Source organism: Platichthys flesus, chromosome 3 (assembly GCF_949316205.1).
Source record: "Platichthys flesus chromosome 3, fPlaFle2.1, whole genome shotgun sequence".
Taxonomy (NCBI): domain Eukaryota; kingdom Metazoa; phylum Chordata; class Actinopteri; order Pleuronectiformes; family Pleuronectidae; genus Platichthys; species Platichthys flesus.
Window position 1 is genome coordinate 11,950,351 of NC_084947.1, and position 25,330 is coordinate 11,975,680.

General features: G+C 44.1%; 1 protein-coding gene across 3 annotated transcripts in view; it reads right to left on the minus strand.

Moving 5' to 3' along the window:
• Nucleotides 1–24,134, minus strand: part of pcsk5b (proprotein convertase subtilisin/kexin type 5b) — a 75,561-nt gene extending 51,427 nt beyond the window's left edge. For 2 of the 3 annotated variants that reach the window (XM_062381869.1, XM_062381868.1), the window contains exons 1-7: nt 23,484–24,113; nt 19,104–19,208; nt 9,995–10,147; nt 8,750–8,893; nt 7,311–7,387; nt 3,216–3,304; nt 2,488–2,660 (exon numbers count right to left, since the gene is read on the minus strand). In XM_062381869.1, coding sequence (XP_062237853.1) covers nt 2,488–2,660; nt 3,216–3,304; nt 7,311–7,387; nt 8,750–8,893; nt 9,995–10,147; nt 19,104–19,208; nt 23,484–23,663 — 921 coding nt within the window. In that variant the 5' untranslated portion in view covers nt 23,664–24,113. Of the gene's footprint in view, nt 1–2,487; nt 2,661–3,215; nt 3,305–7,310; nt 7,388–8,749; nt 8,894–9,994; nt 10,148–19,103; nt 19,209–23,483 lie in introns of all 3 variants that reach the window. The other variant, XM_062381870.1, reaches the window with a different exon arrangement.
• Between the last annotated feature and the right edge of the window lie 1,196 nt (nt 24,135–25,330).

The window sequence follows — 25,330 nt, forward strand, 5'->3', positions numbered from 1 at the left end:
CTTTACATGCTTGAAAATGAGTCAATAAGAAAAACAGCGACATCCATGAGAGGAAGCAAAGCATTAAAACCACAATGGTGACAAAACAACTTACATACAAACAATTGAAGTTTGTGCATTTTAACACTAGATAAGAACATGAGTTTTTATGTGCATGATTTTTTAACAAAGTTTTGGCTAAATCCTGCAGACGTGGACATTGTTTTAAAGCAGACCCATGACACGTGCAGCCAGGCAGCTGTTTAATATTCAAATATTCCATTGACATACAGACTAATTCCAGATGTAATTTGAGGATCTTGCAAATTGGAGGGCCGGAGCCAACTCAGAGCTCTGCATCAATTTAAAGTGTGATTAAAGACACCAGTTAGTTTACTAATAGAGAGCTTTGGTTTTCTTTTCCACTGGAAACCTCTCAGTCGAAATCCTATTAACTCTTTTTTTGACTTTGTACTTGAGGAATTGGCTGAGCTGAAAATGATCTACACCCTGGTCCTGGTGGAGACACACTGAGGGAGTCACTGTGCTGCTGATGACCAGCTGAGTTATGAAGGCAAAGTTCAGCCAGAAGTCAGCAGAAAAGATATCTAACGAATGGACGGACACACAAACACACACACACACACACACATACACACACACACAGCTTCTGTCAGGCGGCGATAAGTAAGTGGAGCCCCTCTGACTGATAGACGGATCAGACAAGAGCAAATGCTGACAGATGAGAGAAATGGAGAGCTTTTGAAGGGCAGTTCGCAGAAGAAAGGACGGGACAAAGACAGTGGACGAGGGAACTGTGAAGGGGAGATGAGACACAATGTGAAACTGATTGACAGCAATCATCAGCGATAGATTGAGAAGAGCAAAAGGAAATGTAGAGACATGATTTATTGATCCAACAAACTGCCTGTTAATACCTTTGTCAGAAAACTACAATGTCAATGACTGGTTAACTATTAAAAGGTACTTTATCAAAAGAAATGCAGATTTTTGTATCCTCTCAAATTTGAGCTGCTTTTCACTGGATATTATATTGTATGAATACATTTAAATGAACCTTTTTCTATAAGACAGAAAGCCTAAAGAAATGTGTTGCTGGAAATCACTCTTATAATTGAGTTGCTCTCAAACATGCACTGAACTCCTGAATATTTTCCCGCCATTCCTCTAGAAAAATGTGGGGAGAATATTTGGGTGAGCCAGAGTGAGAATACAGAAACTAAATTCACAGCGAGTGAGTTTCTAACACGTGATGGATGAAAACTGGAAGAATGGCAATATCTCCATGCATGAAGAAGACACAGATGGAGACGTCAACATGGAAAAACCACAGGATTTTAGCGATGATCGTTGATGTGCTGTGAACAGCCAAAAGATTTCATACTCTAACCATACTCCACCAGCTTGAAGGTTCTGCTAATTTTGCTGTGGTTATGAAAATGTCTGACACGAACAATCAGCTGCTGTGTTTTTCATATATGACCTATTCTGGAGTTTATGTCTGAAAAGCTATCGTTAACCTAACTCAAAATATTCTGAATAAGGAACATAAAGATGAAGAAATTCTTCTTTCCTATTCAGCAGAAATAGCCAGGAATCACAAAACAAACCCACGAGAAAATGTTTAACAATTTCCCTGGTAAAGAAACACGAGCCTGACTGCAGCCCTCTCCACAGCTGTCAGCGGTATCTAACACCTCTGCTGTTTGTGTCTCTGACACCGCGTGTCACATAGGTACATGTTACCCTTGCATACAAACCACTCAGCTTCACAAACGCACACTCACAGAACACAGGAGGACGTGCCGGCGCACACACATGCCTCACTCGCAGCCGTTGGACAGATATCTCCCTCGCCTCTGTCATCTTAAAAGGTCCGGCCTGTCAGGAGAACCGGGGACTCTCTTCGACTCACACTACCGACCTGTCAGTCCTCTTTTCCCTTTGCCCTCTTTTTCGTCACATGCCAAAGGCTCTCAGCCTCCAAGTCAAAGTGTTCAGCCTGAAAACTCAAGAGATCCATATATCGTCTGCCACCTCCTCCTCCTCCACCTCCTCCTCCTCCTCCTCCTCCTCCTCTAAGGTCTACATCTGCTTAATCGATCAGTAGAAAGCCAGTCGTAGCGAACTTTGCGAATGTGTAGATGTAAGCATGTGTGTGCGCATGACTTGTGACCAATTAATTACTTCACCCCTGTTAACCTCCATTATAGCTTTTCTACTCTGCCCTGCCAACAACACAGTGTCAGCTTGTCATTATGCAAAATGAGCTATGAATATGCAAATGACAATACGCCGATAGATTGACGGTGCTCTCCAATGTCCGGAGGAGCTTCACGGGTAGAGACAGCCACAGAGTTTTTTAGTATATAAGGGTGAAACACACACATCTGCTTTGAGTGCGTGTTAGCATTTGAGCATGTGAATACTAATGATTATTTCTATACGTGCATGTAAATGTGTGTGTCTGTGTGTGTGTGCGCCCACCATGCGGATGCCGTTCTCGAAGGCCTGCCTGGCCAGAGACGCTGGCCCATCCACAGTCTTTCCGTCGTCATCGGGTCCCCAGCTGGCACTGTAGATGTCAATGTGCTGCGGCTGGAGGCTCAGAGACTTGGCCTCCACCATGTCTGTTACATCTCCATCCAGCATTCGCACACCTGATACACAAACACAGACATAGTTCATGATCCAAAGTTGAATGTGTCTTCTACACGTTTCGACAGGACTCGCTGAAAACCTTTGCCAAGTAGCCACTGGAGCTGCCTAATGCCTTGTCATAATTACCATAATCAATTTCTAAACCAGCAGATTAAGTCAATAATTAGGCAAATTAATAGTACAAGTGTCCCACACATCTATCCTTTGGATTACAGAAATGTCTGTCTGTCTGTCTGCGAAACGCATATCTCAAGAACTATTCATCTTATCAGCTTCCCACTTGTGTTGATAAGGACCCAAGGAACCACAGCTCTGTGGCAGCCGCGGCTAGGACTCATCAGCATCAGAAATGTTGTCGATGACAATAACAGAGAGTTCATGACAACAGCAACGACAAGTCTCTCTCCAGTTTGCGGTTCTCTGAACTTTGAATAAACAGGTGCACAGCTCTTTGTGCAGCAGCACTGGTGCAGCTTCAGAGTTCTATGGTCCAGCAGTGGGTCTCTAGTTCTAGGTCTCTTTATAATGATTTGTTTACATCCTCAATCACTTACCCCCTATTCTGGCATTGTAGGCGATTCCCACAATGCAGTGGGAGTTGTTTGCAGCTGCAGCAACCTCGCCCGCACACCGTGTCCCGTGTCTGAGGAAAGAGTGAGAATGAACAGTTTACTACAAATATCTGAACACACACACGTAAAATACTTCTATCTTAGGGAGGACACTCATTGCCATAATACGCTCCATAGACTCTTACACTAACCCTCCAAGCTGTATGCCTTACCCTGACCCTAAAACCATGTCGTTACCCTTAAACAGTCTTTTGAAAACGTGAGGACCAGTGAAAATGTCCTCACTTTCCCAAAATGTCCTACTGCTTAAAATGTTCCTCACAGAGAATTAAGCACACACACGACAGACAACATGTGCTCGGGTGAGACGATGTCATGGACAAGGTCAACACAGGCAAATGTATACACAAGCAGTAGAGCACACACAAACCAGCAGATAAAGATGCACCTTTTGAAGTGGAAAGCAAGGACACGTAAACACATCTTCACAGATTAACGTGTGCATTCCCGCTCCCAAACTAAACAGGTTAAGTGTTACAAATGTTGCAAACACTGTAAATATTCCAGCTTTTTCCTCACGGACCAGACCGAGGTAGTTCAACATTTGTGTCAGGACAAATGGGTTTGGAGTTCATTAATGCCAACTTGTCCCCACATGTACAAACACACACACACGAGCAGCACGAAGTTTGGACCTTGTTCGTAATGCGAGTGTAGCATGCAAGCAGTGTGCCCCCCCCCCCCCAAGAGCACGCAGACATAAACACAGAAAAAACAAAGACAGAGGGGACGTCGAACATCAGTGACGGTTTAGACTACTCACACTACTTTAACAACTAATCTATCTCTCTCACACACACACACGGCAGGGTAACATTCCAGCAGTGGTGACAATCGGCCCGGGTCAGCGACCAGCGCAAACAAACAAGAGCATGTTGGCGTCCTCCGCCTCCTCAAAAACACCACTTTCTGGATCGGAACAAACACACTCACACATGCACGCACCTCCTGCAGAGAACATCTGCATCACAACACCCCCTGGAAACAGCTCTGACCGCTGCCATGGAAACCCAGCATCTAGCTAGCGAACCCCCCCCCCCCCGGGAACGCAACCACACACATGCAGGGAAGTTGTTGAGTCCAGGGAAGCGCTCAGACAGAGGAGAATCCATTTCAAAGTAACCTGATGGTTTCGGGGTCACCATCTACATGATCAAAAGGTTTAAAAAGAAAATCCATCTATGGTCATCTCACATGCTCAACATTCATAGACTCATTCATTGGCTGTTTAAATATGGCTGATTTAATTCATCATCAAGATCCATGAATTATTCCCTTGGAAATCAGATAAAATGTCCAAAAAATTGAAGTAGTAAGAGTTTCACTTGAGTAGTTGTTGCGTGATCCTGCTAACAGATTGGCAAATGCTGCTGAAAACATAAGCTCATTGGCGGAGGTAAATATTCAAATTACATTTGATATAACCCAAAAATCACAGGCACGTAACCACCACCCCCACCCTCTTGATCCAATCAAGCACCAACCATGAAGTTTTATATCAAATCACTGTTAATCCAGCCCGTCTGTCTGCTTGTACACGTGGGTGCTTGGGCTCCAGGGCAGCCGCTGAATGAGCGCCTACATTTGTACAGATGTGTCAACCTTCCGTTTATCATCCGTCGGGTTGGAACGACAGAGAAGCAAACACACATCTAACTGACTTTCAATGTAACATATGAAATGGTTGCAAATATGTGATGGGCCCCTTCATCACAGTTAATGAGCCATACTGCTGACTCCATCTTTTGAAATGCTTCAGCGGTCTTCGTTCAGTTCACTTCACTCCACTAATCCATAAAATCGTCAGTCTGGCCGTCTTTTCCCTCTGTTCGCCTGTATTTTCCATTTTCTACACATCTGTGTCACAGTCACCCGGGGATCTCTCTGTGCTTCAGCCAGCAACCGTTTAATGTTTGTGCAACACACAATAGTCAGTGGGAACAATATACACTCACACAATCGTTCAAACTCTTTGTGGTCCACATTGGATTTTTTAGAACCAAACTTATTTTAACCCTGCCTCAGCAAAGTCAAGTCTTTTCTTGAATGCGTCTGGTATTTCTTCTTCATCTGTATTTTTACACTGGTTGTTAATATGGTGGCCCTCTGGAGGAACATTCATAGCTGACCAAATCTGTGAGGAGACCAACATTAAGTACCGCCCTGCAGTTGTATGTCTCAACCAACCAGTGCAGTCTCACTACACACTTATTTTCCAGACATATATGAGGACACCATGACCTTTGTCCACTGAAGCAAATCAGTTCCTCTTTGAGTCCTAGTGGTAAACAATATAAGGAATTGAAGAAATTCACCAAAGGCAGATTTGAGATATTGTAATCAATGAGTTATTTCAAGGGTTGTGAGGTCTCCATGATCTTGACTTGGACTCAAAGATTAACTGAATAGGTTTGGGAGATCAAAGTGAACATTTTCACTGTATTTGAAAGGATTCCCTAGAGGCGCTCCTAAGATAATGCGTTCACAAGGCAAAACCCTGTTTTGTGAGGCAACAGCGACCAAAATCCTATCAGTCCATCCGTTAGTCTAACTAAACTGTCTCTAGATATCCTAGTTAATCTATGAGTTTGCATTTAAAACAAAAATAAAAACTATCAAACATTCCAACAAAGCTGTCAGAAGTTCTGAAATCCCTTTCTCTCCCATTACATCGGACATTACAGAACGTAACACAATCCAATTCGTCATATTGTCCTTTTGTAATCAGGGCGGGGTAGGTTTCATTATCAGCAGACAAAAGGAGCTTCCCTGTTAAAGCAATAGACACAGACTCATCCAAGTGTGTAATTTGAAAACCATACGAGAGAAGATTTGCTTTCCTCCTGCTTCCATTCAAATTCCACACAGCCAGCAGCAGATTAAAATCCACACGCATTACGTCATTCTTGTTGCCATACAACAGAAAGTTTGACAACAAACCACATTTGTCAGATGTGGCCCTGGATGGTGTTATACCTCAGAAATCTAACACACGGTGCTTCTCACCTTTTAGGCATGATGACCAGTTTTAACTTGCAGGCCACCTCACGCAAACCGTTTCACATCTGTTCAGCTCCCATGAGAGACATGACATCAGCGTTTTTGGATTGAACTAATATGACTTTTGTTAAAGAAGGAAAATTTGTTTTAAAAAGAAACAGCTATATAAAAAGTCAAGGAAGACAAACCGCATTTCTGTCCACGCACATGTCAGAACCAGCTCATTCAGCTGCATCTGGAGGCCCCGTGTCTCTTTAAGACAATGTATTACCAGCAGGGACTGAACCACGGCCAAGACACTCAGGCTGCTGCTGCCAAACACACACCAAAAAAAATCTCTCACAGAGCCAAACTGGCACAAGACAAGTGCTTGGACAAGCGACTCTCTCTTTTTTACTCTTGCACACATACACACAGTCTTCCAAGCAGAAAAACCACAACTTGCCCACAAATGTCACAATCAAATACACTAATGTCACTCATCTCACCCACAACAAGATCAGGGCCCAGCAAATACAAACATATTGAAGCAGCTTCTGGTAGCGGAGCATTCTGTCAGCAAACTGTGTTAATTCTGTCCGGAGCTGTGCAGGTAATCTGAAAGCTTACTGACATGTACGAAATGAAAGCAGTACCACCTAAAATCATAAGGGGGCAGTGTGGACGATAATGGCATTTTTGCAAGAATTGGTAAGAAACTACAGGAGTCTACTTAATTTCAACCGCTGTATTTACTGACCAACAGCATATACAATGTGGCCACTTTTACCTCTTTCTTAGGAGGTCCACGTTTGTTTATTCAGAAACCCTCAACTCAGTGCTGCCCTCTAGTGGATGTATCACTTAGCAACAATGTCGAGGTAAAGGATGCATGCAGGTTTGTGGGCAGCAGCGTTTACATCGGAAGAAACGGACATATATCTTTATTCAAAAGGGCAGCAAAAGTTTCACATAAAGCCTCAGTTCCTAAACGAACCCCAATGTGACTTATTAAGTCCGGAAAATGTGCTCTCTTACTTGTTCTCATTGGTTGCATCATATCGAGGCATTGGATCCATGTCGTTGCCATTGACATCGAAGCTCGCTTGAGGGTCCTGGAGGAGACATCGAGTTCAGCAGTGAGAATGATCAGAGGAGAGAGAACATCGGGTAAACAAGTCAATTCGCTTCAAAACTATCCATGTGTGTAGGTGTGTGTGTGTAGGTGTGTGTGTGTAGGTGTGTGTGTGTGTGTGCGTGTGTAATAGACTTGTAGAACAACAAGCAGCTTCTCTAACCCAATCAAACAGTTCACATTAGCATCACTCACAACTGTTTTGTAAATCGAATGCAATCAGGGCTAAGTCAATCTGCCACAGCGCTCGCCCCTCAGCATAAACAAATCCAGGCATTAAGACTGGCTAATAACAGCAGCGCCAAATGGGGTGTGAATCGTTTTATCTGCACGGCTGATTGATGGCCTTCCCCGCAGCCGGAGGCCAAGAAGTTACTCTCACTATCTGGCCCTGGTCGGAGGCAGACGTACCTCAGCACACTCATGAAGTTTGTGACCGCAGACAAATAAACACGTAAACAAAGCACGCATGCACGCCCACGTGTTTAATGAAGCTTCCCCTCAGAATGTTATCCATGACGCATGATGAAACTACACGGGCGCCTTGGAAAGATGTATAATTGGCAGCAAGTCGGGGTGGGGGGGGGGGGGGGGGGGGGGGGGGGGGGGGGGGGGGGGGAAGTCCTCCGCCAGAAAAAGCATATGTGATGTAAATCAAATTTTCATCTTACCTCTTAGACTAAGTCAAGATACATCAACATGGACTCATCTACATTATTTATATAGAGGCTGCTATGAAAACCAATAATGCATTAACACCAGTAGAAAACTGGATGGATTAGGTCAGGATGTGATTATTAGAGGAATGGTTGTTTCCATTAACCCCTCAGAAGTCCTGGGCTTTTTTGGCCATTTTCTAAAGTTTTGTTATGTTAACTATTTTAACTATGTTAGCCATGCAATTGTTCAATTCGTGTTGGAGCGCTGTGAAGCTTCTTCTTGTTCGGTGTCAGACTTGTGTCATTAATGTGAGAGAGATTATAAAACCCTTGTACAGAAAATGTGACTAAATTTCATTTGTGATGTTGCAAAGTAATACAAATAAGAACGTTTTAGAGCAACAACATAACATAGACAAAGTAACTAGTTTGCACACTTGCCGCAGTGCACTATTTACTCTGATTAGCATGTAAACACATTCTAATAGAAGTTTTCTGGATATTTCTCATTTCAAACAACCAGTCAAGTTAAATATCTGTTTCTCGCGTCTGTAAACAAACTCCTGTGTGTAATGACAGGCTTCTATATTAAGCAATAATTGGAATAATTGTTAGCTACATCCTAACGTACACGCACGCTCACAGACTCATAGCCGCCCGACAGCGCATACATACACACTCACGTAGTTCTGAAAGAGGTCTGGGTGGTTCCTCTCGATGCCGTCATCCAGTATGGTCACCACTACGTCTTTTCCCGTGTAGCCCCTCTTCCAAGCCCCCATGATGTTCATGTCCGACTGGCAGTTGTGGACGTCATCGTTGCAGTGCTGGAGAGGCGGAGGCAGGAGGTGAGATGGGCAGAAGATGAGCAGAGGAGAGAGGAGAGGAGAGGAGAGGGTGTGATGATCAGGATTTAGCAGGTGTTATTCAAGGGCAGTGACAAGAAGTGACATTTAGATAAAGTATTGCCGACATAAAATATGGATTGACAGCTGACTTCTCTCAAGTCACTAAAATCGGAGTCAAGTGCTAGTACAGTATCACTGTGGATATCAATTATCTGTCTAAAGCGCTGGTGTTGTACATTTACTTCATGATTCCCATATGAGGGAATTCGTGCTACTGAATAAGTCTCTGTAATCACTTAAATTTGATTAATTTACAAAACTTACTGCTGGACGAACTAACAGAGATGTTAAACTACAGGCCATGTCAGGTAACTTTGTTAGAAATAACCAGAGGAAGCTTCTTTTTTCCTTCTATTTACACATCAAACACACCAAGTTCAGAGAGTTCTGTCCTGAAGCTAGAAAAATATGTTTATAACAGCTGTTCAAAGTATTAGGATTTATCTGCACTCAGTTAACAATTGACAGAGCTGAGGACTCTCAACCACACATAAACACGCACGCACAAAGGCATAACTAAGAGAGCAATGATCTGAGGGTGTAAGCAAACACTTGTGATAAGCCTGCAAACCTCTGTTGTAGAGTAGTAGAATTTGAGAGTAACGTGTGTGTATGAGTGTGTGTGTGTGCGCATGTTAAATTTATTTGCAAAACCTGAAATGTAGGGACACGTATAAACTTCCCTGTGACAAATACTTAGAAAGTGTCTTTCCTTGACCCTAAATTGTATTTTGTTTAAATGAAGCAATCGCAAATAATTGCATCACTTCGGCTTTTCCACTCTTTTATTCAGTAAAACACACAAATCCCTGAGCTGCACTGACCCTGCAGTAATCAGAACCATGACATGACCTCAGCCGACCTTTGACCCACAAACTGGATAAATGTGGGCAGAGAACGACACGCAATCCTCTGAAGAGGAATGGACGAGCACAGCACAGCACGGAGAGTTTGTCTCGGACTTTGTGATATTCTTGTTTGGGTGCAGTTAACACAAAACAGAGTTTACAGCGTACTCACGATGTACCACATACTGCTCCACTTGGCGTCGTTATAGAATATGTTGTTCTGGGCGGGACTGCTGTGGGCGGGGCTTGACAAAGAAAGGGGTGGGGATGGTTTGTAATCCCTCTTGATCCTCCTCTTCACCACCTGCTGCTGTATCCACTCCACCTGAAACACAAACAGGAAACTGAGGACGCATCGAATAATAACACACACCCGTACAATCACTTCATAGATCACACTCGACAGGAGGGATTACAGCTAATAATGTGTTCACGGTAACCCTATGATTAAGGTAAATACAAGGAGCTGGAAAAACCTGGGATCTCATCGAATTGTTGGTTTTTGCATCTTCAATGAAAAAGTGAAAATATAACCAAACGCAAACCTCCACCACAAAAATCACAATCACAATCCAGAGCCAAACCATACTTCACGTGATCACATTAGCACTTCACATCCTATTATTTTAAATGCAATTTTAAAATCCTACCCTTTTAATCTTGCTCATCATTGAGGCCATTTTTTTTCTCATTTACTTTTATCTAATTTACTATTATAGCATCTTTCTCACACAGTTTTTACGTTGGTTGTAATCCATACTTGTATTGTTTTTCCTTCACCAAAGCGCGTTGGCTCACTTCTTGGTTTTAACATGCTATATAATTATATCTGACTTGACTACATATGCCAGCCCTAAAGTGGTTTTACCCTCATGGATTATCAGTAAATCACTGTAGCAGTGTTTCACAACTGAATAAAAAAACACTGGGAGAATTGACAGCATATGAAGTACATGTGGAAAGAAAAAGACGAGTCGCCAGATCCCATCATCCAGAAGGTTATGCTTTCACTACCGATCTTTTGTTGGTTTGCAAGCAAGATTATAAAAATATGACTGAAGAGATAATCATGAAACTATGGGTCAGGGCAGGACCCATTAAATGTTGCTGCAGACCTGGGGGCAGATTCAAGATAGTTCTTTCACATTTGTTAAAACTGTGAGGAATTTTTCTACATTTTCACAAAGAAAAATTCATGGACCTTGATGGAAAAGAAAACCCGGCAGGACTCATATTTGTGAGTGTGTGCAATTTGGGGCAGATCCAGACAAAAATCCAAATCTAGCCTTGACAGAGGTATGCACTCTACTGAGTGCTATACTAGTTTCTAAAGTATCCAACCAAAAGGTGCACTTCAAGTATTTTAAACTTTCCCTAATAGAGTGGTTTGTTTTGTTTGACTTTCTTTCGCTCTGTGTCTTTTCAGACACACAAACACACACACATACAGACAAATGTCTCTTAGGTAACATCAGTATCTCAAATGTTATGAGCTTGTGCTTCAAGGTGCAAGACATTCTTTGGCAGGACTCTCGCTCCACTTTCAGACAGAATTCACTGTTGGAGCTGAAAACTATGGTTGGACCCATGTGCTTGGCCCGGTCAACACCCTGAAAATCTTGTGTTTAGTCTAGCAGAAGTCTTGCAGGCTTCATAAGAGCTACCAGCAAAGATGAAAAACTAAAACATGAGCTGGCGTGAGACTGGCACAGGAAACATGTGTTACACTGTATACAAGCATGTATTTGACTTTGGGATTCTTCAAAAGTTTGATCATGATAACGTGAGAGTTTTTTACTCATTCAATTTAAATACAATGGATGTTGAGATTAACTTCTTTTCAAAGTGTGAGTAAAACGATCACCACTCTGAATGTAAAGTGTCCAGCTGCATTCACGATGAACAGACAAACTCTGCACATAAGAGATAAATCAATAGAATAATTTTCAAACTGCAAAAGTGTTCTCTGCCCGTGGCTCAGTTTGCTAGAAAATCTAAAGCTTTACTGAACAATGTCTGACTGCAAAGACCGAGCGTCTCTTCACATCAATGCGGCTCCAGCAGACAGAGGAGAGGAGAAGAGAGAGGGGGAAAAAAAGAAAAGAATATAGCTGACATAATGACTGCAGAGTGATTATCTGGTCTCATGCACTGAAACAATCTGCCAGGCTCTCCAGAGAGTTGGAGAGTGAGGCAACGAGACAAGATAAGACGGGAGAAGGAGAGGCAGTGAAGAGCTGAAGTGAACGAGTCCCGGGAGAGGCATTAAAAAAAAAGGCTGAGCTGGAAGAGGAGGGAAGTGAAAACAAATAGCGAGAGGGGCCGAGAGACAGCGGGTGAAGGGAGGATAATTGATTTTATAAATAACATTGATTTAATAACTCAAGTATGCGGCTGCTTATAGATCATGAAGGAGGGAGAGAAAAATGGCTGTGGGTGTCGTAATTTAACATCCCGAGAGCGTGGAGGGAAAAAAGAAAGCGGTAGACAAAGTGAGAGATTAGGAGTTGAAACCCAGTGGGATGTTTTGTTTAAGCCCGGAGCTCCTCTGTGCACCGAGGTCTCAGCTCATTTCTCTCCTCGTTCTGTCAGGAGCATCCGCTTCAAAGCAACCCTTTACACACGCTATTAGCCTCGAAACAACGTCGTCATCAGGAACTGTGCGGCGAGTGTGTCGGCGCACATCCACCAGTGTAACATTACGAATTTACATACATTATCATCGCATCAAGCACAATCTTTGATCAGCAGCATAACTCTTAACTGCTCTCGTCTGCAGTTGGATCCAAACTTGTGAGCGGTGTCTCTGGAGGAGGTGTAACTGTGAGTGTAGAATATACTTTTGTAAAGCAGAAAAGCCTTATCAACATACATCGTAAAAAAAAAAAAAAAAGTAGTCTGGAGCAGATCAGTAGCTCTCCAGCAGTAGATGCTGTACACTTGAACATTTAGTTCTGGCACTATTAAATGGATTTATTTTTGCTTATAAAAAGGTGGTTTCCTATTCTTACCTTTAATTTTCATACTGCTGCTTACAAAAGGTGGCTTTGTATTACTTTAGATAGATCCACCTTTAAAATACCCTGTCCTCCATTTGTAGGATGACCCGAAGCGGATAAATGATATTGAATTGTTTTTTAGATTAATCCATCAAGAAGCAATCCTATCCATACCACTGACTGATAACAGCCCGCAGTTATCCACATCAACCTGGCCAAACCTTTGCCAATCGCTAAACAAAGACAATATTGCCACTCTATTATTGCCTATAAAACTTGCCCATGTATCACCGCTTTGTTTCGGTGCCAGTTCGCTGGCAGGCTCCGGGGCATGACGTTTGGATCAGTTCCTTTCTTTTAACTCCAGCTTGGTGGAGTGGAGGAAATGATCTGTTCGCACCTGTACTCTCTGTCGCCATCTTTTTTCTGCCTTTTCTCGCACTCCGGCTCCATCTCCTATCCCTGCTTTTTTACTTTTCTTATCCCTCTCCCTCATCCGTTGCTTTCCTCGCTGCATTTCAGGTCTTTGTAGATGCCCATTTCACTCAGATTGCCTGTCTCTCTCTGCTTCTCTCCTTCTCATTCCCACTCCAACCCCCTTCCTCCCTCCTTCTCTTTCTCTCTCTCTCTCATTCGCTCCCTGTGTAAGGGTTTGCAGGTGGCTCTCGCTGGCTGGGTCAGTAACCAGGGAAAACTGGGGAAGAGTTCACTTCAGTAGAACAAACGGGAACAAATTGATCCACTTTCACTGCCGTTTTAGAGACGCTGTTTTGAGCCACGGGCGTTTTAAAAGAATAAGGTCAAAGGCTGATGTAGCAGAACACCCAACACAACCTTTGGACTGACAGGAGACGCCGGTTCTTCTCCTTGCTTTAGTGCAATCGAGAGCCTCGGCCTGAAAGCGCAGCACATGGTCTCGCAGCTTTCCACAGATGGTTCGAGCTCTGTGGTGCTGTGCTGGCCAGCTGTGGGTGCTTGTCTCAGGGCGTCCAGTCTTAACGGTGCATCGGTTAAACTCATTCAAGGAAAAGCAGTCTAAGGCATAATGTAACGCGTGTATCCAGGCTTTATGGAAATGTGTACCTGGAACTAAGTGGAGTCTCATAATACCTGCATGTGCATAGATTGCCCCCTAAGGTCCTGACAGGTACACAAGCTCCATCTGTGTTGTCTCCTTGATGCTGCGCGTGTCCTTGTCTTCCGCACATGTTCATGGATACACTGAACTCTATAAGCAGTCGGATGATGGTGAAATAATTCAAAGAGCTTCAGTCTGACTTTGAGTGTTGTGACTGAATAATAATTGGATCTGAGCTAATTTGAGCTCAAGTAGTTTTACTGTTACTAGCAGCTGAGACTGGGCGGTAGAGAGGGTCGTCCACTAACCAGAAGGTTGTTGGTTCGATCCTCCAGCCTAGATTCTAAAAGTTTACTTGAGTGAGACACTGAAGCCACAAAATACTGGTGACTCTGCTGACAGTGTGAGATAGACAAACGGCTGCACATAGAAGCACTTTATGAATGTGACCCGTGCTGTGAAGTGCTTTGAGTGGACGATAAGACAAGAAAAGCACTAACATTTCTAAAAGCTTTCACTTCATATAAAAATCTGAAAAAAAAAATGTCATCATAGCTATGTAATCATAGAGTATCCCGGCGAAGATTCAGCTCCGGATCACACCTGGCCCTTAGTTTCCATGTGTGGCGGTAAAAAAAAAATATATAAACAGGACGCCGTGAAGAGACATTGGCAGAGGAGTTCTGCAGTCATTTCTCTCTGCTAATCTCTGCAGGGACTTCAAAAAGGACATTGTGAAAAAAGAGGAGGAACAACCGTTGTCTTACTCTAATTGTTGTTTACAGAAAACGTGAAGTGGCTGGAAACTGAATTCAAATCAAAGCAGACTGAGGGTACTTGAGCTTATGTCACACCAACAACTAATAACAGCACAGAGCAGCAATGAAGAAAAAAGAAAGTCAGCGGCTGTTGAAAGTCTCTTGGAACTCCCAGTTTCAATGAGTCAGGGCTGTACGTCAGCAAAGCTGTGCAAGGTGCAAGCTGCTTAAGTCACAAAGAGAAGATCTCCTCACTCACAGGTTTGTATGAGCAGTGATCCTCACTTGTCTTTCTCAGATGGCTATACAGGGTTTCCTGTCTTAGTCAACCTAACGATGGTTCATTAGACCTTCAGCGTTTGTTCAGATGTTGATTAACATCTGTCATAACTTGGACTTTGAATTCAATCTTTGAAAAAGTCTTTGAGCGGCTCATCAAGGTGAGAATGCCCGCTTTCCCCCAGCCTGGAGAGATAACTGGTCTTTGACACAAGAGGCAAGTGCCTCTGCAGCTAGGTGAATGCCATAAAGCAGTAATCTGTGCTGTGCGGCATCGCCATGGTAACGTGCGTGCCAATGAGCACTGGGGATGGCAGGGTGCGCCTTTCATGGCACCGCTACACCCATCTGACTCACTCGCAAACGGCTGTCATCATTACAAAACCTGATTGCAAAACATCCTTAGCAGTGTGCGAGACAGTGCAGGTGCCAGACCGGGCATCATGTCGATCCCAGACCCTCAGACGGGTCCCGCAGTTTACACTGACAGGATAGCGACCCAGTGAAAAAACTACATCAGTGACAGCTCCATTCCGATTTTCCCTTGATTGGTTTCTCTAATCCATCTTTACCCTCTTCAGCTCCTCTTTACTCTCAGTCTGCTCCTTTTCCCCTTTCTTTCATTTAACCTCTCTTCTCTGATCTAGTCCTCTGAAATCTCCGTCTCGCAGCCAGCTGGCATCAGCACACAAACCTTCCACCACTATGGCACAGTGTCAGGCCTGAGAGAGCAAGGGAACCAAAGACAGCACACTGAATGCAACAGTGAGAGAAAAAAAGGTGAGAGAGGGACGGAAGAGGGGAGAAAGGGATGACAGGTAAGGACAGTGGGTGGACAAAACGAGCTGACTGGACCAAAACAAGAAAGGACAGATATTTGAAAAGAACAGTGCGCCAGAGGACAGTAACGGTGTCAGGCACCGTTTTGCTCACTCACTGTTTCCTTCTTCCCATTTCCCACCTTCTTTATATAATCACAGCGATACATCATCATTATTCCTCTGCAGTCAGCATACACAGATACAAAAAAATGCACCTGAATGCAGTGTCCAAACACACACACACAATAAACCAGTGCTGCTGAAAGAAAGCCCTGAATCTCCAAAAGTCTGCATTTTTCAATAATGACATAAATGGATATTTTAAGCTATACGGTAACAGGGTTTAGACAAAAATGCACTACGAACATTCACATTTCAAGAATGAGGCATTTCCCCAAACAACGCCGTCTGACCCTTTTTCACTTTAGAACTCCATGTACATACAAATATAAACAGTAAAGAAAAGTCTGGTGAAAACACTGTGTGCTGCTATCGTACACTAGCCTGGATGCCAGACGAACTTAGCCCCGCCCACAACATTTGAGGTCGGGAAGTTCGGTCTGGAGTCGCTCCGTTGGGGAGAAATTATGCCCGACCGGGCCAATCAGATTGTCAGGGCGGGCTGCATACGATGATGGACAGATGATCAACGGTAACGTAATCAACCACGTCATCAAAGTGCCCTTGGGTTGAATTCGTTTTCAACAAACATGCCTGCCGCTGGAGAGCTGAGATGTGTAGATGCTGCCATTGAGTCGGTTTTAGAAGACATCGACAGCGCATTCATTTTGAAAGAGGAACAGAGAATGTGGAGGCGACGCCAAAGCACCGCGCTAATCCCTATCTCGCCGGCTCCTGGCTGTTCACACCGGACACTGAAGCGACGCTGAACTGCCGGGCAGCGCTAATAATATCACCAGTTGATCCAGTAGATTAAAAGCATATACTTACTTGTTGCTCCAACATTAAGCAACAGCGTCCCAACATTTGTCTTTCTTGGTGTTGTCTTTATACAACATGTTCCGAGGATCATACAACTCACTGTACTTCTCCACTTCAATTATTAATTTAATGTCATCCATGTTAAAGAACTTCGCTGTTTGCTCCGTTAAATGTCGGATGTAAATTACGTATTCTCCACTCAAGCCTATGTGGAGAATACGTAGCCCCCTCTCTCTCTCTTTTTATCTGTATCACTGCTTGTGTGGCTGTAGTGGATGGGCAGAGGGGGACATTTAATAATTTCATTGGTCAAATTAAAACTCCAGGACAACAGAAGGGGACTTCAAAGTATGGGATGCATATTTGGTAATTTATATCATATAAAATATGTCATCAATATAGTTTAAGATCGTTTTTCAGTGTGTTTCCTGGTGCGATACGCTCGCGTCAAGCGCAAAAAATAGACTCGACGCCGAAACGATCGCTGCACGGCGCGAGGCAGCCTTGGCGCAGCGCGGTGCTTCAGCCTCCGGTGTGACCACTGACCAGTACAAAGGTTTAACATGGGAGTTGATGGGAGCCATCTGTTATTTAAGGCTTGGCCTTAAATAACAGCTGGCATCCTCTACAAATGAGCAAATGACTCTTCAGCATCGCTTCAGTGTCCGGTATGAACCCGGCTTAAGTAAATAATTCACAATGCGTTGCTTAACATACATCACATACTACGTTGCTCTGATTGGTTGTAGGTCTATCCAATTGAGCGAAGAGGAGTTTTATTTCCTGGTCAGTTGAAACACGCCCCATAATCACAGCCCAATGGAGCGGTCTTAGACTCACATTCTGACTAGAATTGTGATTCTGACAACGTCAGGCTAATCGTACACCATTCCCACCCCCATGATTCATTTATTTATTTTGATTAAGTTGCAGGTGGTGTGGAGTTCAGGCTTCATTAATAATGCAGCCGGGGGTTCGATGATCTGGTGCAGTGACATGGGGAGCACCGACAGGACTAGAGTGAGGGTTTACCTTAGGTCACACGCTCCTGTTTAAAGGGCTGGTTCACCCAAACTACAACCAGAGGCTCCCCGTCATGTCCTGTTTCTAGGTTTCCCCTTAAAATGGTGATTTAACAGATCCATTTTACTGGTTTACTTTAAAGTGAACTCGATGCAGGCTGAAACCAAATTCAGCAAAGTCAACAGTATTTTGTTTCAGGCAACTCTTCCTGGTTGTGGGGTGTAATGCATCTTACATTAAGAAGCTGTTAGACTTATATAATGTTTCATCCCTAAGCTGTAAACCTATCCATCACAACTTAAGTTGTCCGGGGTTTGTAAAATAGAAATGTAGCAGAACAGGCCTCATTTATCATACTCCTTCTGTCAGGACCGTGTTCAGAACAGCATGAGACGACAGGAAAACTAAGAGTCTTGCAATTTAATAGTCCCTGTCCTCAAACAAACTAAGTCCTTCAATAACCCACTTGAGGGGACGTCCTGTCTTCAACAACAAGGACATGAAAGCAGAGTAATTTGAGTTGTAGTGTTAAGTGTAAGTCACAGTCAGGGCTGTAAACTGTCAACAGTCCATTGTGTTTTCCTTTATATGGGACTTTCTGTGGCAAATCAAAATGGCAATTTAAATTTACACAAATATTCAATATACTTTAACACAAAACGGGCTTTCAACAAAACCGCATTATATTCATCAGCATGTGTAGTTTGCTTTGGTCACATTAAAAGTAATCACATCAGTTCTGAGCTCGGGTCACATGGTCACCACATAGACTGTATAAAAAGAAATGATGGCTCCCCAAAGGTGAAAACAAATCACCTCAATCGCCCCCTGGTGGCTGGCTGAAGTGTGGGTAATAAACCCAGCCACCTTCATGTTAGTGGATGGGACATGGACCAAACTAAATAACCCTCAGAGATGGTCTCTGTCCATTTAAGTAGATATTGTCACACTAAAATACAGTATGATCAAGTTTTCAATTACATTTTGCTGGTGTGTTTGGTTTTAATGATTACTTGATGCTATAAAACAGGGTAAAGGTGGATAGCTGAGACTGACTCTTGAATCGGGTGAACAGGTGCATTGGTAGGATCTCACTACAGCAACTCCAACCCCCTATTGCTACTGCGCAGACTCTGTCTCCAAATTATGTCGCTGACGGAAGACAGCAGCGTTTCTATCCAGGATACTTTGTCTTAATATCTGGATATTGGGAGCAAGTGGAGACACGCCGTCCATATTAATATAAAGTCTATGAAATGCCATCATTTAGTCATGAAAAGCATTGATGTCGAACTATCTCCAGTATCATTTAAATGCATGAGAAAGATTCACCTACTTTGATTTGAAACCTGTAATTGACAGAACCACACAACAGGCTTACCTTGGGCTCCATGGATATGAAACTATGGCGTCCACGGCTGGACAGAGTCGACCGCTTGATGGTCCGACTATGGAAGAAGTGATAGTGATCTTTGAGATCCCCAATCTGCAAAAAAAAAAATATAGGCTTAAGACATGTTCCATAACCCTTCCCACAACCTCACTACACATTATAAGAAATAATAATATAATATTTTATTCATTGATTTACTTCTTACTAAATGTTATTTTCTATGCTTGATGAATAAAGCTTTGTGAGTGAGATAAAAGGCAAAGGGAACATTGGCTTGAAAGGTAAACAAGTCATAAAAAAAAGACATGGAGACACTGACTGAACGTGAGACAACTTCACACACAGACAAAACCAACAACTAAATAAAGCAGCCGATTAGTTTTAATAATTGATAAAGACCAGACAAGGCCTCGGATGAAAAAACTGTCATGGCTGCCCAGGGTCCTGTGGCGGGTCACTGATCCATGGCTGAGCTCCACCACTACAGAGCCCATTAGATCAGCTTTCAGCTCAGTGCTCAAACACAAACACACACTAATTCACCAACTTACACACTGATAAAATTAAGAAATGAGAAAACTGCAGCACATATCAGAGGAACTGGGTAATTCACTTATAAAGCATTCAACTAATTGATATAATGGGCCTAAAGAACAGGATGCTGCTACTCTGGATGTTTCTCATTGTGCAAACAAGTCTCAAAATATGTAGGACTCCATTGTATTTAACCTTCTTAACATCTGCAAGGGCCATTTTCTCTGAGATTCAGCAGATATGGAGATATAGCTTAACACATAGAATTTAAAAAACTCTATAGAAACTCCAGCTTAACTTCCGACTACAAAAATGACCCGTTCATTAAAGACTCAGTTTGAGAGTTTAATAGTAGTAGCCGTGACAACATGTGTTAGGTGGATGTGTATAAAGTTCACTGAACATTCATTCTGGTGCAATAACCCACACAGTGAATCACAGTTTCAGCAAAACCTTTGGATGCTGGGAATGATGTCGTAACTCCACTTGAGAAGTGAAAGCGCCTGCACTTGCTTCACATGTTGTTGTTTTTTTCACGTCAAGTTAAACTTCCATGTCTGACGATACAGAATCCGACCAGAATTGTGGAAGTTATCCTATAGTGGGCTCAGATTACAAACAGACATGACACAAGAAGACGAGAGATCACAAACACTGCAGGATTTTTCCTGTATGAGTGCCATCCATCCATCATCTATATCGCTTTTCCATTGAGCGTCACACGGGGCCAGGAGGAGCCAATCCAAGCTGACTGGATGAGAGGTGGGGTACACCCTGGACAGGTAGCTGTTGTATCACAGGGCCAACATACACAGGCTCTGGATCAGTTGTAATGCTCGTCCATTCCAACACGCCTGAAAAAAAGTGTCACATGCCCACATACACTGGCCATGGGTGTGTCGGTGTCTCTTAGCATAACCAAAATAGTCCGCAACGCTTGTAATTGGGAGTCCATGTTGCGTTCTATACTGGTAGCCGAAAAAGGGGGCCATGATATAGGAGCCTGACGAATCGGTGAAGGCTATGTCATGACTTACAAGAGGCAATCAGCAAGCAGTTGAGAGTGTCTTCAGCAACGTTTGCAAACTTCAATCAGTTTTTGCTCGTCCAGGCTAAACACAGTTTTCCAACTATAACGTGGAACAGCAGCGTTTCCAAACTTCTCTAAAACTCGAGTAGTCGGGACACCAGGCATCTCTGTAGCAGAGTTTTCAAACATAAGGTGAGGACGTAGCAAGAGTCAACCGTTCACACCTATGGTCAGTTTAGAGGCCTCAATAAGTCTGCACTTCAGAATATCTCCACAAACATTCATCACCATCCTCCCAACTCCATAACCCTCCACCGCTCCTAAAAGAATATGGATCTTAAACTCTATCCCAGGCTTAATCATCAAGTACAAAATACATCACTGAATGTGGGTCTTCACAGATACTGGATGATTTGCTTGGATCAGAAATAGTCAGTATGAGTGACGACTTAGATAAACGTCTCTCTTGACAATGTGCTTTTCAAATAACAACACCCTAGCTGACTTGATGCCTCTAAGAACTGATGTAGCATCAGAACAACTTGTACACATCATCTCATAACTTGTTACTGATGCTTCCTGTGTCCATGTCTGGCTTCAGATCATCACAGTCCCTCTCCATGGCTCCAAGTCCTCTCCTCAACACACCAGCTTGAACCGATATCCTCGTCTGGGACCTTGTCAGCTGACTTGAACTCAATTTGGGCCAGTATCTCAGTCTGGGAAGGGGGCTCCATGGTTAAGAGGATTACCCAGAATTCTCCAACGAGGTGCTCTCTCACTCCATGCCAACTCTTTTCATCCATCCGTCCATCTATCGTCCCTTTTTTCACTCCCTCCTCCTTCCATTGCTCAGTGTGTGGTTATCTTTGTCTGTTCTCCTCTTTCTACCCTTGTCAAGAAGACTATATTGTCCCTCTGTCACATGTTTTCCATACCCATCCCCCTTTTCTCACTTTAACAACCTTGCTTCCCATCACAGTTTTAAACTTCTTTTCTCTTGGCCATGGCATGCACTCATATCTCTGAATCATTTATCACAAACAGGCCAAATCTTGATGAACAGTCCCAAGCATGTCTGGTTAAATTATACAAAGACACCTAGAAGTACTCTCTGTACAATCTACACAGACTCGAAAAGCTGCAGCGATACATCTCACTTATAAAGTTTCACTTCATTATGTGTATACGTTCGTGCTGACTGATATCACGAGGAAGGGCTTGTTGATGGGATGTCAAAGTTCACATTAGGAAACCAGAGTGTTCCGTTATCACTCCCATGGGAGCAGCTTTCAGCTGACCCCCAAAACAGGAAGTGAAGTAAAACTCTAGTATATGAGGTGTCAAAGTCCAATGAACGCTACATATTGATATGGAAATGAGGGGGAAGGGTGGGGGCTGGGGGCGACACTCCACAGGGGAATTCCTATGGAAAGGGGGGAGGACTCCACACATTAGTTCCTGTCAAAGAGAGGGGATAAACGAGGCCATTAAGGCCTGCTCTCTGGGGAGTAGGGTATAGTGGGTGGGCGGGCTGGATAAGGCGGGGAAGAAAGCAGGGGGGGTTCCATAGCTGTTGACTAGACTACCCCACAACAACCTGTCAGAATGCCCCCCTCTGTTCCACGCTGTCTTCACATCGAGCACTGGCAAGTGCAGGCTTGAACTACAGTGGTGTTCTGGTGGCGACACTCTGGAGCATGTGTGGGGTCCACGTTTGTACGACATGCTTCTCTCCCCCGAAAAGAACACGGGACTTTACACTTTGTCAAAACCCTTTTTCCAGAGACCAGATTAACCCCTTGTTCTCGACCTGGGTGGACTCCTGTTGAGTCAAGGGATACAGTGTGACGGCAGATTGACAAATCTCACACCCCTGTTTGTGGAGGTGTATTTTTTACAGCTGTGGTTGAGATTTATTTCAGACTTTGCTGAGCACTGGCCCCCCACAAGTGTCAGAGGGGATGAATACTGAAGGGCAGTTTGCTGTGGAGGCATATGCTGGGCAGTTTTTAAATGTGCAAGCTGTATAATATCGGCTCAGATCATTCTAGTGAAATACTGTCTGAACATTTCTGTCATGGCGCGGTGCTTCAGCATTACTCAGGAATACTAAGAGTACTGACAGAAGTACAAGGTTTTTTTCTAAGTGTAAACAAAAGCTCATCAGATTAGCCAGTGGGCCTATAGTACATTTAAATAACACTCAGAGGGAAAATAGTGAAGAACATGAACAGAATAAACCCCAAATCGAAATCATTTTTTCTAAATCTGATGTTTAAAGCGATTTTCAAGTTTTCAATTAAAATAAGTAAATATTGCAAAGCAAAACCGGATCAATCAGAGGACTCTGGCACAAACACCGTGACAGGGTGAAGGAAGAGCGCGAGTTATCGGGTTGGTCTCGGACCTTTTGGAGTCAACTCGGACCCCATAAAACAAACAGCCCGCTGACTGTCTCACTCCAGTGTCAAATCGAGGAGAGGCTGAGGCTGGGGGATCAAATCCCTGTGGCTCCGGGACGCCGCATGCAAGGGACCCACAATGAATCCCAGCCAGGAGGCACCTGTTGTGCCGTCTCCTGCCCCTGGTCCCTCTTTGTTCTCCGCAGCCTGTGTCACTTTTGGGTGACCGGGAGAGGAGCAGTGAGGAGCACAGGGCTCCTGGCTCGGTCCTGCGCCGCACACTTTGGTCGGCGTCCACCAGCACGCACATGCGCCACTTTTGTAAGAGTTGGCAAAAGCCAGGAATCACACAGACACACGGATAAGACACACATTTGGACGGAGCATTAGGCGACCTACCTGTCCCATGTTCCTATAGCCGTATTTGTCCGCTATCCACTCGGCCACATCGGGTCCCCCGCCTATCCTCACTGCCCAGTGGTTGGTGTAAATCCGAGCTTTGCACGGCGGCGGCGTGAGGCTGAGGCTGAGCGCCAGGACGCACAGCAAGCTCCGTCTCCAAGCGGCGCTGCGGACCATCTTCTTCCCCCACTTTTAACCCGACTCTTCTCCTCCTCCTCGGCCGACCACGCAGGCAACCAAACTTCTCTTCTCACCGAGCGAGACTCTCATAGAAACACAACTCTCCGGGCAGGAACACTGAGAGAGGGAGCGGGGGGGAGGAGGAACGGAGCCCCGAAGAGGAGGAAAAAAGAAAGTATGCCTTATCCTCGAACCTCTCGCTTCCACATGGGAGAGTTGGAAGTTTGCGTCTCGCCTCTCTCTCTCTCTCTCTCTCTCTTTTTCCACGGAGGAGGAGGAAGTATCCGTGCGTCTTTACGCGCGAGTTCGTGTCCGTGTGTGTGTCCGCGCGGGGCTTCTCAAAGCTGATTTCTCTTCTCCATGAGCCGCTCGGATGTTGCTCGCTCAGCTCATCGGGCTTTCATGCGGCGAAATGGCTACAGCGCCTCCCGACTAATAACTAGCTGACACTCGGGAGAGTAGAGGCAACTAAAGCCGCGGGGTTTCCCTGCCGAGCTCCGCTGGGTCTTAAAGACACTCTACTTGGTTCCACCAGCCCTGCGCCACAGTCGGGGAGGGGGGGGGGGGGCGTCAGGGGTCACAGCCCCATGGAGAATAATCCACTTCATTCCAAACTGTCTGGAATCCATTTTGTCAGGTGAACTTGGTGGTTTTAAATGGTACTCTTTAATGTCCTGTGATGTACTTGAACTTACAAGAGAGCTACAGCAAAGTGAATGTTCATGTCAATGTGGCTCCTTGTGATCCGATCGAGGTATTTACATAAAGACCCTTTTCCACAGGGTCAAAAAAATACTCTGACATCTGGCTTTTGTCTGCAGAGGGAATTGATACAGTCGGTATTCACCCCCGGGTTTTGACATTGGTTTTAATCGCCTCAGATCATCAATGATGGAATGTGACATGAGGGTGAACACGCTTATTTGCCAAAACAGCGAGGAGAGAGACATCGAACATGATGAACCCGGGAAAACACTGAAGGGAACACTCTTCTTCAGGCAGTGGGTAAAGTGGGTCAATTGCCTATATTCAGCAGGTTTACCCACCTTTTAAAAAACGCATATACACACTCATTTTGGGGTAAAAAAGGTATAAGGCTACAACTACTAAGTTTTAGTTTGAAAATGCATTGCCTCTGCTACGGATTTTCCTGGGGTTCACTCTACTTCAGGGTTTTTGGCCAAATTTTAGTTTGAAAACTCCAGGGCTGTGCTTTAGTCTGGACGAGCAGAAACAGAGATGTTGGAAAAGATGACTCACAAACGCTGGCTGTTTGGGTCTTTATTCACAAAATAGCCTTCTACCAGTGTAGAACACAACATGGACAATTAATAACACGCATTTCTGACCCTGTTGTCTTTGCTAACAGCTGTTGTGCAGTTAAATTCTTAGTTTTACAATTACACGACTGTTTACATGCATTGGAGACGAGCTATTATTCGGGTTAACATCTTGGTTTAAAAGATCAGGCACATTTTGGGGACTGATATGTGTGAGGTTCAAGGAGAGTGTTGGGCCTGGTCGGAGATGTGCGCTCCATGCTAGTTCCATATGTGCTGCTTTAAAGGCTCTGCATTGAAAGACTACAGGAGAGTCCTTTTTCTTTCCCGGGACAGTTTTCTTACCATCTACCACTGAGCCACTGTTCACAGAAATGTTCGAAT